Genomic DNA, 15000 nt, shown 5'->3' with positions numbered 1-15000 from the left:
TGTGTAGGTGAAGTATAGTGTACAGGTGTGTAGATGGTGTGAGGGGGACAATTAGGATAGGAATTTTTCGGAATTTTAGGAACTTCTCTTTATTTAATTAAGACAATCGCAGGTAAGGCAATGGAATCGAATGGAAAGGAATATGAAATTCAGGCCAAAAGCCAACCGCTGTGACCTATGAGGTCATTCAGCGCTAAAAATGAAACTGAGATTAAAAGGTTTGAAAGGTTTAACAAGAGGAAAACCGCGCAGTTGCGCTATGAAACAATTGTTAGATAGGGTGGAAAGTAAGACGGAAGAAAAAGCATATGAACGGAGGCACAGTAAAAGGAATGAACGGGGTTGCAGCTAGGGGCCGAAGGGGCGGTGCAAAGAACCTTAAGTAATGCCTACAGTGCACCGCAGGAGGCTCACTGATGGCAATATTCCCCTGTGGGATCAGGTAAGGCAATGCTAAAGTGTAAGATTACAAGATATTCAGTTGTTTATCATTACAGGATCAACAAGAATATAGGAGATGTATTTATAATCAAAATACGACATACAATTTATAATTATGGGATAAACAACAACAAAAGAGAACATTATAACCAAGGCAATAAAATATGGATGTATTCGTTAATCATGTGTGGAAGGTTATTATAACCATAGAGATTTTGTTATAAAATTATAACACTGGAAATTCACGGCAATTTGAAATCATAATTCATGATGTTATTCAATAACTCGCCTTTACGTTCTGCTTTTGCTTGCTCAGTTATTTGAGAGAGAGAGAGAGAGAGAGAGAGAGAGAGAGAGAGAGAGAGAGAGAGAGAGAGAGAGAGACAGATTATGCGCATGGATACGGGAATTAAAGACACCCAACCCTGTATTTTTGCCAATGAAGGGGAGCTATTGTTTCGAAGTTGCATATACTCTCTCTCTCTCTCTCTCTCTCTCTCTCTCTCTCTCTCTCTCTCTCTCTCTCTCTCTCTCAAAGCGTATCTAAGCGGATTCGTAGCAAGCATTCCATTTATCTCTTCAGGTAAATGTTTGTCTTATGCTCACAAAAAAAAAATGTTTAATCAACACAGCTAGGAAAAACAATATTATCCTTTATGACCATTTTTTTTTTTACATTTCTTCAAATATTTTTTGTATTAGTATTCCATCTTAAAATTGAAAAAATTACTTCAGTGGGCAATCATGAAATTGATTTGGTCAGTATTTCAATCCTGGTGCAAAATAATGAAGCCCACATAAATCATTGCATAGGGAACTGACAGTACAACACTGTGGATTTAAAAGGCCGTTGGATTATCAACCTTTCCCTTTAACTCCAAAATATGATAATTTGTACCCTGTTCACGCCAGTCGCTGTAACGTTTCACCACATACCTACAGATCGACGCTGTCCAATTTCCCCTCCCCCCCCAACCCTCAACCCCTACCCTTCTTCAAATAAAAAAATAAGAAAATTTATAAGCATATTTTATATCATACTTAAATCTGAACCATCCATATTTTTATTTGGGTACGCGCTATCAATACACTTTCAGGTCCAAATATTGCAAAAGGAAATTGTATAATGACGTTTGCTAAAATTATTTATCGCGAAAAACATCAAGAATATCAAACTTTTTTTTTTAATGCTAATGGTTATCTCTCTTCTTTCCCCCTCAACTTGACCTCAGGAGAAAGATACGAGCCCATCGTAGCAGACAGTTCCTACAAAATCTACATGAAGCTTCGAATCAGGAGGGTCGAACCGCAGGATTTTGGGACGTTCAAATGCGTAGCCAAAAACTCCCTCGGCGAAACAGATGGAGCCATCAAGGTTTACGGTAAGCAAACTACTACTTCCTCTCTCTCTCTCTCTCTCTCTCTCTCTCTCTCTCTCTCTCTCTCTCTCTCTCTCTTTACCCCTCAACACCGGTTGCGTAACACAATTCACGTCATCCGTTTGAATCAGTCGGAATAACAAGCGAAGCATTTGATCAAATCTAAACGAACCTCGGTTGATCTTGGATTCCGAAGAGAGACCCGGTTTGTTGACCTTTTTTTAAATGCAATAATCCCCTGGGATTATATTCCCCCTTTTTGGGAGATTTTTCGTCAAAGAAGGGACTCTCGCGGCTGTGTTTGATGTTAGATAAGTAGATATTTTATCATATAAAACTATATATGAAAACGGAAAGACGTCAGAGATTGCTCAGGTATTAGAAAATTAGATTTAGATTCTGTTTAAGGTTGCGTCCAACGCTTTTCTCTCTCTGACTGAGAGAAATATTTGTTTTGCTTAACAGTCTCTCAGGAAATCGTACTTTTGGCGACACGAAAAACTGGAAAATAAAAACAGAGATTAAACAGTAATAATTTACATGAAAATTGTCAACTGATTTTAAGAGGAGTAATTTTAAAGAGACGAAAACAAAACTGAACTGAATCCTAACATAACATTATGTTTTCATGAGCAGAGATTTATGTTAACCAAACCTCGTTTAAGAAAGAGTAAAACAACGTAATTCTGAGTTAGGTGTTGATAAAGGCTACTGATTAGGTTGGGACAGGTTTAGATTAGTTTAAGATAAATACAAGATGAAAATTTGTGAAAAATAGCGAGCGTTTTGTTAACCGAAAAATATACGGATAGAATTTTTTTCATCAAAAAATGTCGTTGATGTACGTATATGCATTACATGTATTCTAAATCATACATACATACATACATGCAAACACTCACACGCACATACATACACACATGTATATATATACAGTATATAATATATATATATATATATATATATATATATATATATATATATATATATATATATATATATATATATATATATATATATATATATATATATATATATATATACAGTATATATACTGTATATAATATATATTATATATTTATATATAATTATATATACACATATATAATATATATATATATATACATACAAAAACAAGACACATATATTTGCATGTATATGTAAACCCTTTTTGTGTACCAAATCAAACTACGTGTGGTATTCCCGACATGCGAAATAGCGGTTCCACAGTGATAAAACTGAATAAAATAGAACATTTGTAGAATTCTTGTGAATGTTTTCAATGGTCAGTATCTATAATCTATGTTTATAATACCCTTCATCTCCTGAGAACAGTCTTCGTATCCGGTCACAAAAACTGAACGAATTCTTTAGAGAATTCGGTAATTCACGTTCACTAGTATAAAGACTGTTTTCATTTCTTTCTATTTTTGGGACAATTTTCTTATAATAGTGGAACCTGTATTTCATTCCTATTCCTATAAAAGTGTATTTTACCTAGAGAGCGTTGAATTGCACACTGATATTACAATTATTGTGGTGCAAATGTACGTGGACATACAACCGTCATACACAAACTTATTTATATACATTATATATACATATAAATGTATATATACATTTACATACATACATGCACATTATACATAAAATACACACACACACACCCATATATATATATATATGTATTTATATATACTGTAAATATGCAATATATATACATAAATACATACATACACACATACATATATATATATAGTACATAAATATATATATATAAATATATATATATATATATATATATATATATATATATATATATATATATATATATATATATATATATATATATATATATATATATATATATAATATATAATCTTCCACACAGACATGATTGCTTCCAAAAAGACTTTACACACACACACACACACACACACACACACCGTACAGACAAAAGACAACCGCAACAGACCCCACAAATCAGACAGACGCCAAAGAGATCTATAGGAAGGCCTCTCTCCCCTCCATAAGAAATCGACCCCCCCAAGTCCCACCTGAACCCTTCGCCCGGAGGTGAGGAGCAGCCCACCGAAGGGAACAGCAGCCAGGACTTCGAAACGGTAACCACACCGGCCTCTGACCCTCAGAGCAAAGGTGAGAGACATTCCTGATTCATTCGAGGGTGTTCTGTTAGGCGAAAGGAAATGTATACGTGAGAGCTAGTGTTATATACTGTATGTATATATATATACATATATATATATATGTATATATATGTATGTATCTATATATGTATAATATGTGTGTATTTATATATATATATATATATATATATATATATATATATATATATATATATATATATATATATATATATATATATATATATATCTATATATATATATATATATATATATATATATATATATATATATATATATATATATATCTCTCTGCTAATACGGTGGCAGAATGGCAATGTCAGTGTTTATTTAACATCATGCCCCCATTTGACAGTTAACTGTTTTATTTTCTTTTAACTATTTCTTAACTGCTGTTAACATTGTTTACATTGGGAAATGAAATATTGCTTTAATGCCATAGTGCTTTGAAACACTTCTTGTGGAATATACTGTAGATATAGAATTATTCCTTATACTTTTATGAATAAAACAGTTGCTGACGATTAAAAATTTCCTTCAGCTTAAACACTGCATACCAGCAACCTGCAACCAAGTCCACTAGCTGCAATATAATTCATGAGGAACAGTAATTCATATGAAATATAATTTATGATTGAATATAAATTTCATAATTATAATACATACGTAAATCTAAACGCCATGTATAATCGCTTACGACTGAGTAATAATTCAAGTCATTTTACGAGTCAATATATTTTCAATTAACTATAATTTATGAGTGAATTTAAAATCGCATCAAGATAATTTAGAGGATGTCAATTCACTGGGACATGATTCACAAAATTCATACGCGATTGCAACACAATTCAAAACTAACAGTAAACAAGTCTTTACAAAAATCTTGAAAATTTCCAAACAAAACATCAGATAATTCAAGACAGAATGCAATTTATTTACTCTGTTTTTCAATCCTTATAAATTCTGTGAAACAATAAAATCACGTATTTATAGAAAAAAACTATAAATTTCATAGAATATAATTCAAGAAATGTATTTTACAAGCTGTACAGTGCTCAGTGGAAGATTATTTACATTATTCATGGGTAAATTCTATCATCATATTTGTAAACGAAAATATTCAAATCATTTCGCTTTCAAACGCTTTTCACAAAAGATTCTCGTTAGATAATATTTCACGATACCGCTTGTAATGGCGTTATCAAATTCTAGAATTATATTCTATTGATAAATCATCATTAAATTTCCAAATCTTGTATTACTGAACATTACTCGTGACTGAATCTTAATTAAATAACGTTTCTTTGGTATCTTGAGACCCTTAAATAGCCATTAATGATTCTATTAAATATATGACTGACTTAGAGTACACTTTCAATGCTATCAACAAAATGTTCTGATCAAATTATATTTTCCTAGTCTTGCAATTTTAAGGTTATTTGCCAGTGGCATAATTGAAGTTACATTACTTATGAAATGGAAATTCGAGGAATACTGCTTTCAAAATTGCATGATTTAATTTGAGGATTATGTCCATATGTTGACAAAAAAATTTAAGCTTTAAGCTTAATTTAAATAATTTTCTTAACAGTTCTGATTAAATTACATTTCTCTGAAGATTTGTGGTAACGAAATGGCGTGTGGCGGCATTCTTAAATTAATTTTAATTAATTTAATTAATTTTAATTAAATTCTAATTGATTTAATTAATTTGATTAATTATAATTAATTAATTTTAATTACTTTTAATTAAATTTAATTAATTTTTAAAATTCAAAGCCCTATACAATTTAATTAAATTAATTTTAATTACTTTTAATTAAATTTAATAAATTTTAAAAATTCAAAGCCTTATACTTTCAAAAAAAATCAAAACATTAATTATACTTTAAACACGAACCGCTTACATTCCGAATGAAATATAAGCTCTTGAAGTCTTGGGACTTTGCCATCATATATAAAATGGCTCTTTCAACTAGAACAGCATTTCAAAGAATGCCTTTGCAAAATGTTGCTCATGCAATCTGCCAGTTGCAAGCCTTTGGAAATCAAGGCTAGAAAAATCTGATAAAAGTATCGGTAGTACAATGCATTGGAGAAATTTTGCATATATATAATACATAATTTCATTTTCTAAATATCTGCATAAACGCTATCTTGAAGATATTGCTGAGGCAGTTAAAATGTTTTGCAACAGGTTATATTCGTATGGTTACTGGCGCAGGAAATATTGAACAGTTGATACTAAATCAGACTAAAAGCACTTTAAAACATAATTGTCTAAAATCCCATAAAAACATTTATACAGCTGACCAGCTACTACAGCATTCTTAATATAACTTTTATGTTCAGAGGATCATTTTAATAAACAAGTGAAGAGAATTATATTAGGTTATTTTTGTGGTTAAATCTTCCACCTCTTGCTACCACATAGCATTACAATATTCTAGATATATATATTATAATGTTCTAGAATCTGATTTACTTTGAAAATAGCAACGTCGATTATTGCATTTCGGTCTTATAGCAGAATCTTTTCGAAATGACCAGTCAATCATTCTTCCTCGACCTTCAATCAATTTAGAAATGTTTTAAATTACTGTTTTTATCTTTTTTTTTATTTCAGTACAACCTACTGAAAATTAAGAACAAAGTAAATTATTTGTTAAACAAAACAAAAAAAAAAAACAATGTGAGGATGAATCAATTTCGCAACAATTTGAATGAATTTTTTAAAAACCATCAGATTTAGTAATCAATTTCGAAACAATTCCAGTTAATGTCTTGTTCCGGTTAATTTAGTCAAAATTAAAGACAATTTAAAAAATGTAAATAATGTGTTATGAAAATTAAAAAAACATATTTTACGATATGTACGATTGCTACTGTAAACACGATACTTGTTCATTTCACGTACGACGTTTCCCACCCATCCTCTCCACCAGATCGCAAGAAGTTCGAGAACTTCCTTTATCCCAAGGGGGTGAACGACCTTACCGACTATCACCCGGGCGGTAAGACCTTTATCAATCCAAAAGGTGTGTTTTGACAACTGACCTAGATTAGTTTTTTACCAACTGTTTTAGGACGAGTTTCGCTGCTCTTGCTGTGGGTGATGCAACTGCTACTAAAAAATTTGGTTTGAAATGCCTGCTTTGACTATTTTCTTTTCTTTATTTATTTCGCTTTATTGCTTATTTCTTTTTTTTTTCCTCTTCTGCAATCTGCTCTATCTTCGCTTCACTAGTTTTAAGATCGTAGAGTTAAGTAGTAGGTGATAAGATAAGCTTTTGCTTGCGCAAAGTCCTTGGTCATTTCTGCGCAAGGCCCTTTGTCATTTCTGCACAAAGTCCTTACACCTTTCTATGCAAAGTCCTTGGTCATTTCAGCGCTAGTACTTGGTCATTTCTGTGTAAATTCCTTAGTCATTTCTGCACAAAAATCCTTGGTCGTTTCTGCACAAAGTCCTTGGTCATTTCTGCACAAATTCCTCGGTCATTTCTGCACAAAATCCTTGGTCTTTCTGCTCAAAATCCTTAGTCATTTCTACACAAAGGCCTTGGTCATTTCTGCTCCAAGTCCCTGATTATTTCTGAGCAAAGTCCTTGGTCATTTCTGCATAAAATCCTTGGTCATTTCTGTGCAAAAACTCTTTGGTCACTTCTGCGCAAAGTCCTTGGTCATTTCTGTGCAAAAATCTTTGGTCATTTCTGCGCAAAGTCCTTGGTCATTTCTGAAAAGTCCTTGGTCATTTCTGCGCAAAGTCCTTGGTCATTTCTGAAAAGTCCTTGGTCATTTCTGCGCAAAGTCCTTGGTCATTTCTGCTCCAAGTCCCTGGTCATTCCTGCACAAAGTCCTTGGTGATTTCTGCTCAATGACTTTTGTCACTTGTGCGCAAAGTTCTTGGTCATTTTTGCACAAAATCCTTGATCATTTCTACACAAAATATTTTATCATTTCTGTTCATAAAGTCCTTGGTCATTTCTGCAAAAATATTTGATAATTTCTGTTCAGAGTCCTTGGTCATTTCTGAGCAGAGTCCTTGGTTATTCCTACAAAAGTCCTTGATCATTTCTGCGCAAAGTCACTGATTCTTTCTGCGCAAAATCCTTGGTCATTCCTGCGCAATAGTTTACGAAATTTTCTTAATTTCTGCCGCTGTTTTGGAACGTTGCACGCCAATATGCTAATATACTTTCTAGTACGACGCTTTCTTCTAGACCTTCACTTGTTAGCCTTTTTGCATTAGCTGGTCAGTATGTTATTAATGCATGTCAAAATCACTTACAAAGGCAGTGCCATAACAAGCTTTCTGTAGCATCTAATAGCGCCTTTGCGCTTAGTAGCCAATATATTTGTTGTTTAGGAGCAGCTAGGAGTAAAACTATATCACACAAGTAGGCAATATATTTGCTATTTAGAAACAAATAAGAGCCAAATGTAAGTCACACAAGTAGCCAGTATCTTTGCTGTTTATATGCAGATAGTAGCAAAATATAAGCCACATAAGTGCGACTACATTTTTGCTGCCAATATTCGCTACTTAGTGCAAAGTGTTCAATTGACACTTTATGACATTTTACGAATACCTAGAGGTCCCACCTGTTTGTTTTCTCTATAGTTCTATTGCATGGCTTATGTTTCTAACAGCTTTTCTGCATGACTTTGCTTTGCCTATCAGGTTAAAGAATATTGCAGTTTTAGACAATTATAAAAATAGTAAAAAGCTAATATAACTCATTAAGGGAATCTAAATATATAGAAAATAACTGAAAATTTTCTGTGGCGACAAATGGCTTTCCAGACATAACCATCGATTCTGGTAAGCTACAGAATCATCGAGAAACTAAATTATCTACATTAAGAATCATTCATTGTTTAATTTTCTTTGCTTTCAATTTATCACTTGAAAATTTTTTTCTCTTGTAGCTTATCATTCAGTCATTTCGTCTGACTTCTAATTTAACATTAAGTTAATTATATTAATTACTGCTGATTTAACATACAGTCACGTTGGTGTGCCTTTAATAAAGCATTCGTTTATTGCATATTTAAATCTAGCAATTGCTTCCATAACTCCCCTTTTACTTTCTGTTCATTTATTCCTTTATTATGCATAATTTATTCATGTTGCTAGTTAATTATCATTTAAAATTTTACCACACATTTACTTACGTGTTTAATTATCTATTTATTTGCGTCTGTCTTTCTTTCACGCATCGCGAACTATTTTCCCCGTACATGTGGAGCTTCAATAATAATAATAATAATAATAATAATAATAATAATAATAATAATAATAATAATAATAATAATAAACTTATCTTTCCAGACCAAGATTATCGTCAGAGCCGGCGTCCAGGATTCTCCGGGTCGACTGGAAAAGGAACTGGAGCCTTTCCCAAACCTATCGCCAGTATTCTATGCGCCTCCTTGGCTCTCGTGGCGTCCTACGCCATGTCCTTCAGCAGCAACTATATCCTTCTGACAGGAAGGCTGCTGTGATGAGCGTTTTGCTAAGGCTTCCTCAGGCAATGGAAGGACAGTGGTCTCCTGGAAGGGCACTGGTCACCTGGAAGGCTAGTGGTCGCCTGGAAGAACAGTGGTTGCCCGGAAGGACTAGTCGCCTGGAAAGGCACAGGTCGCCTGGAAGGACACTAGGTGGTCTTCTGGAAGAACAGTGGTCGCCTGGAAGGACACTAGTCGCCCGGAAGGACACTGGTCGCCTGGAAGGATACTAGTTGCCTGGAAGGGCACTGGTCGCCTGGAAGGACACTTTCTTCTGGAATAAAACTGGTAGCCTGGAACGACACTAGTTTTCTGGAAGGACATTAGTCGACTGGAAGGACACTAGTTGTCTGGAAGGACACTGATCGCCTGGAAAGACACTTGTTGCCTGGAAGGACGCTAGTCACCTGGGATGACACTAGTCGCCTGGAAGGTAATAGTCGCCTGTAAGGGCACTAGTCCCCTAGAAGGGCACTAGTCGTCTAGAAGGACACTGGTCGCCTGGAAGGATATTAGTTGCCTGGAAGGGCAATGGTCGCCTGGAATTACAGTGGTAGCCTGGAGGGAAAATGGTCACTCCAGAAGTACAGGGTAAGAATAGAAGATGTAATTTCCCAAACTTAATTTTTGATGGAAAAAGTAAAAAACTTTTGTGTGTGAAAAAAAACGGTTTAAAGGAGCTTCCAGGAGTTTGGAAAATTCTTCAGTTAAACTGAAGAACTGTTAAGTGAATCACAATGGCGGTGATACAGATTATTAAAACATCAGTGGACCTTAAACTTTGATAAACAATTGCATCTGAAGTAAAATATTGTTAAGTTAAAGTGATTTAAGTTCTTTGAACAGTATGGACCTACAGTGATCAAATGATAAGAATTCCATGAAAAAATAATACATTTCTCAAGTATATTCCACGAGAAACTAGAAAATTCTTCGGATACTTCACGCTGAAAATAAGATGAACCGAAACAATTCAGTTTCCGCCGGGTGCATGAAAGATTCAGCGTGAAATGCAAAAATCAGTGTGAACACAGTGTGAACGACCTGACACAGAGCTCAGTGTCTTTAAGAAGATTACTGTGGTCTCTTAACTAGCATCAGTGTAAATAAACAGAGACAAACAGAAATCGTAATATGTGAATATGGATGAACTACCCAGAAAACACAGGTGTACAGTGATAACAAGACATTATAAAGCTTGAACAAAAGACAGACCATTTTGACTTCTCAAGTGCAGGATTGCCTCTTTCAAGAAACAAGATAAAAAAAATCTTCCTATACATTGTATCCCATATCGTCGATAATTGTAAAAAAAGAGTATCATTCATTGTTCATTAGTTTTAGGCTAACTGAAATGGATCATAGATGGAGATTTTAACAAAAAGGTAGTGAACTGAACACTAGCCATTATTCCTGAAATTGTACATGTGTAAATTCATATATACATATATAACACAAACAAACTCATAATAACTACCTTTTCCAGTCTAACAAGATCAAAAACAAATCACGTTTCATATTTCTGGCTTCAGCTCATGTGCGACTGTAATTCATGAGCCGTTATATACGTGAATATATTCATTTTGATTTTTTATCTTCTATTTGCCACTGACATAAACTTTTCGCATTTTTATTTTTTCACATAATATTCTATCCGGTGGAAAATTGCTTAGCAAGTTGATCATCTTTTTGACTTGGTCAACATAAATGTGTTATTTTACGGGTTCCTAAATTGGACGAAATAGACGAATGTGTAGATATCTGAATAATTATAGTGATGACAGTAAAAGAATAAAATTAATGAAAAAGAAAAAAATACAACCCTTATCACACGTACGTTCCGGGTGAGAAAAAAAAACAAAACATATAACAAAAATAAACAACTAGAAGTATAACAAACAAACAGAACACATCAGAAGGAAGTTTGTACATAATTATTAATATATATATCTCCTCGAAGTTATGCCATAATCTAATACCTCAGTAGTCTAGGATAAATCCCACAAGACAAAGGAAACAATTGTGTAATTTTCATGTGACTCCTGATTAACCTTAGGACGACATTGTAGTCATTATTCATTCATGAATTTCCATTTTGAGTTCTTCATACACTTTGGTTCTTCTAAAATTAAACATGTCTGATACGAATGAATATTAAACATAAAGATGGTGTCAAAGGGGAATGTTTTCTGGCACTCTTTGGCCTCTTGGCACCAGACTCTGTGCCAAGTAGTCAGTACTGGCTACTTTGTTGAATTTGGCACCAAACACTACAAAGTAGCTAATATTGGTGACAAATTCTGTACCAAGTAGCCAGTACTGGTGGCAGAATTTGTACCATGTATCCACTATTGGTGACAAAATTTATACCAAGAGGCCAATATTGCTGACAAAAGCTGTGCCAAGTAGCCACTGTTGGTGACAAATTCGGTACCAAGCAGCCACTACTGGTGACAAATTCTGTACCAAGTAGCCATTATTGTTGACAAATTCGGTACCAAGCAGCCACTATTGGTGACAAATTCGGTACCAAGTGGCCGATATTGTGAACAACTTTATATCAGTAGCCAGTGTTGATGACGTACTTTATACCAAGTAGCCAATATTTGTGATATACTTTTTACCCAGTAACTAATATTGGTGACATATTCAGTATCAGATAGGCTTTACTGGTAACAAAATTTGTACCAAAGAGCCAATTTTTCATTAAACTCTGTACCAAGTAGGTAAAATTGGTGATATATTATGTACTAAGTAGCCAATATTGGTGACAAACTTAGCACCAATTAGCCAATATTGGTAGCAAAATTTGTACCAAATAGCCAATATTTGAACAAAACTGTACATAGTAGACAGGTGACAAACTTGTCGAACATGTGCACGAGATGTCCGCGAGTAAACATACACAACTCTCTCTCTCTCTCTCTCTCTCTCTCTCTCTCTCTCTCTCTCTCTCTCTCTCTCTCTCTCTGGAAGTTACTAATATTGGCTACACATCGCTAGGTATGGCAGCAAGATGTTAAAACAGGCCACAAAGCATTCCCATGCGACGCCACAGAAAGCAACGCGGTAAGTTGAATCGACCGGTATCAGGAACATAAAAGACACTTGTTAATATTGCTCTTATTGTTAAGACACGCTGAATCAATAACACTAATTATTATTATTATTATTATTATTATTATTATTATTATTATTATTATTATTATTATTATTCAGAAGATAACCCTCTTCATATGGAAGAAGTCCCCCGGGGGGGGGGCGCCATTGACTTAAAATTAAAGCTTCCAAAGAATATGGCGTTCAACAGAAAGGAAGTAACAGAACGTAAATGGAAATACAAAGAGAGATCTGTTATCAGAAAAACAGAAAAAGTAGTAAATAAATATTTAATAATAATATTTTGGTCGAATGTCAAATATACGAAAGCTCACAGAGGGATCTTCAATTGATTTTGTTGGCGATGTTAATTTACTTCGGATGTTGTTTGCGCTAATCATACCAATGTCATAATTATTATAATTATAAATATTATTAATTAAATATTTATTATCATTATTTATTATAATTTTGATAATCCTGTGGTAGAGTTTTTGGTCGTGCCTGATAATATCGAAGCGTAATATACAATGAAGGAAGGTAAAATAAAAAAAATGCAAAATAATTAATAACTCTAGCTTATAAAAATCACCTAAAACCAAATAACTTTAAATAAATAAATATATATATTTATATGTATATAAATATTATATATATATATATATATATATATATATATATATGTCAATATATAATATATATATATATATCTATCATATATATGTATGTATGTATATATATATATATATATACAATATATATATTATAAACATATATATAATATATATATATATATATATATATATATATATATATATATATATATATATATATATATATATATATATATATATATATATATATATATATATAGGATTAAAAGCGTAAATAAAAGACACTGATATCTAGTGTATTCAATACTCTTAATAAAGAATGTTCATTTTTGTAAAATGATACTGATAATAATAGCATTCATGAACTGTCCTTACCCTTATGAAGAGTAATGATAGTTATAATGACCACTACGAAAATGAAGATGATTTTAGCAAAAGTGATTTTTCAGCCGTCAGCGTCTGGCTTAAGAACTGCCCTATCGTTGTAAAATAATAATGACAGTATAATGATCACGATAATGATGATGATTATTGCGACAATGATACTGGTACGTAGAATGATAATGACGGCATGAGCATTTTCAATGATAATGAAAGATCATTATCACAAAGGAGGATAATGACAAGAATTTTACAATGAACTGAATCTTCTCTACAGTCATGTTCATCATACTCTGATCATGATGAGATTCCTGCGTACAGTATAATGGCATGCTATTTCAAGATTTTTTTTTAAGCAATGCAATATACCTGTCAATTTGCTTTATAAATAAAAACATGTCTTAAGCTGTAACCAATTTACTTAGCCAATCAAGTTATTTGCATAGCCAGTCAAGCTAAATCTAACTGGTGAATGATTCACGTGATAACCAATTTACTTAGCCAGTCAGTGCTAAATCTATATTAATATCCAGTCTAACGAGCCAATCAAGCTTAAAATAAAATCTACATAATACACGCAGCTGCCATATCTCCTGTAATAGCAACAGATTTGTCTTATTTGAATACAGCATGTATTCATACATTTGTCTTGTATGAATACAGCATGTATTTATTCATCCATCATTATCATTTTGAATATTTAACACTCATGAAAATGTTTTGACAAATTATCGTTTGAACTGCTTATCCTTATTTACACTATATATTTACTCTTTATGATTCATAATCTATATTTTGTGATTAAATCTGTTTTCCATAATGCACAGTCATGCTCAATTACAACTGATTGGAATTCATAATACATTCAATAATTCACAAATTAAAGTTTTGGTATATAATTCATATTTACAAATTCAGATCGAAAATTCATAATAAAAATTTTTACCTCTTTCAAAGTTATTGCTTTACTCTGACAAAAAAATTACCTTCATATTCATCTAATTGAATCTGTCATAATTTCTCTTATTTGTTGGAATGAATTTGCATATGGTGATTCATTAATGAAAAACAATAATCATTTGTATTCTGACAAATAACCATCGTCAAATTCATCTTATTTTTTGTCTTAATTTTTAAAATTAATTTGCATACGTTGATTCATTATTCAAAAACAACAATATTCATTTGTATTCTGACAAAAAACCTTCTTTATATTTATCTTGTAATAATTTTTCTTAACTTTCTAAATTAATCTGCGTATATTTATTCATTAATAAAAACAAACACCAATATTCATCTGTATCCATAATCATACCTGAACAATTATTATTATTATATCTAAGTGGGAGTATTGTACAATATGTGTGTATCTGTCTCTATCTTTCCTCCTCCTCCTCCTCCTCCTCCTCCTCC

The 15000-nt window shown here is 32.6% G+C and overlaps 1 protein-coding gene across 1 annotated transcript in view; it reads left to right on the top strand.

The window, feature by feature from the left end:
* The window catches only part of LOC136827016 (lachesin-like), a 115292-nt gene extending 103983 nt beyond the window's left edge, over window positions 1-11309 (top strand). The window contains exons 8-11 of the mRNA XM_067084699.1: window positions 1674-1823; window positions 3855-3977; window positions 6931-7023; window positions 9318-11309. Of these exons, the coding sequence (XP_066940800.1) occupies window positions 1674-1823; window positions 3855-3977; window positions 6931-7023; window positions 9318-9490 (539 nt within the window). The 3' untranslated portion in view covers window positions 9491-11309. The remainder of the gene's footprint in view (window positions 1-1673; window positions 1824-3854; window positions 3978-6930; window positions 7024-9317) is intronic.
* The last annotated feature ends 3691 nt before the right edge of the window (window positions 11310-15000 follow it).

The sequence above is a fragment of the Macrobrachium rosenbergii genome, chromosome 41, assembly GCF_040412425.1.
Source record: "Macrobrachium rosenbergii isolate ZJJX-2024 chromosome 41, ASM4041242v1, whole genome shotgun sequence".
Taxonomy (NCBI): domain Eukaryota; kingdom Metazoa; phylum Arthropoda; class Malacostraca; order Decapoda; family Palaemonidae; genus Macrobrachium; species Macrobrachium rosenbergii.
Note: the sequence above shows the minus strand (reverse complement) of the source record. Positions and strands in the feature narration are given on the sequence as shown.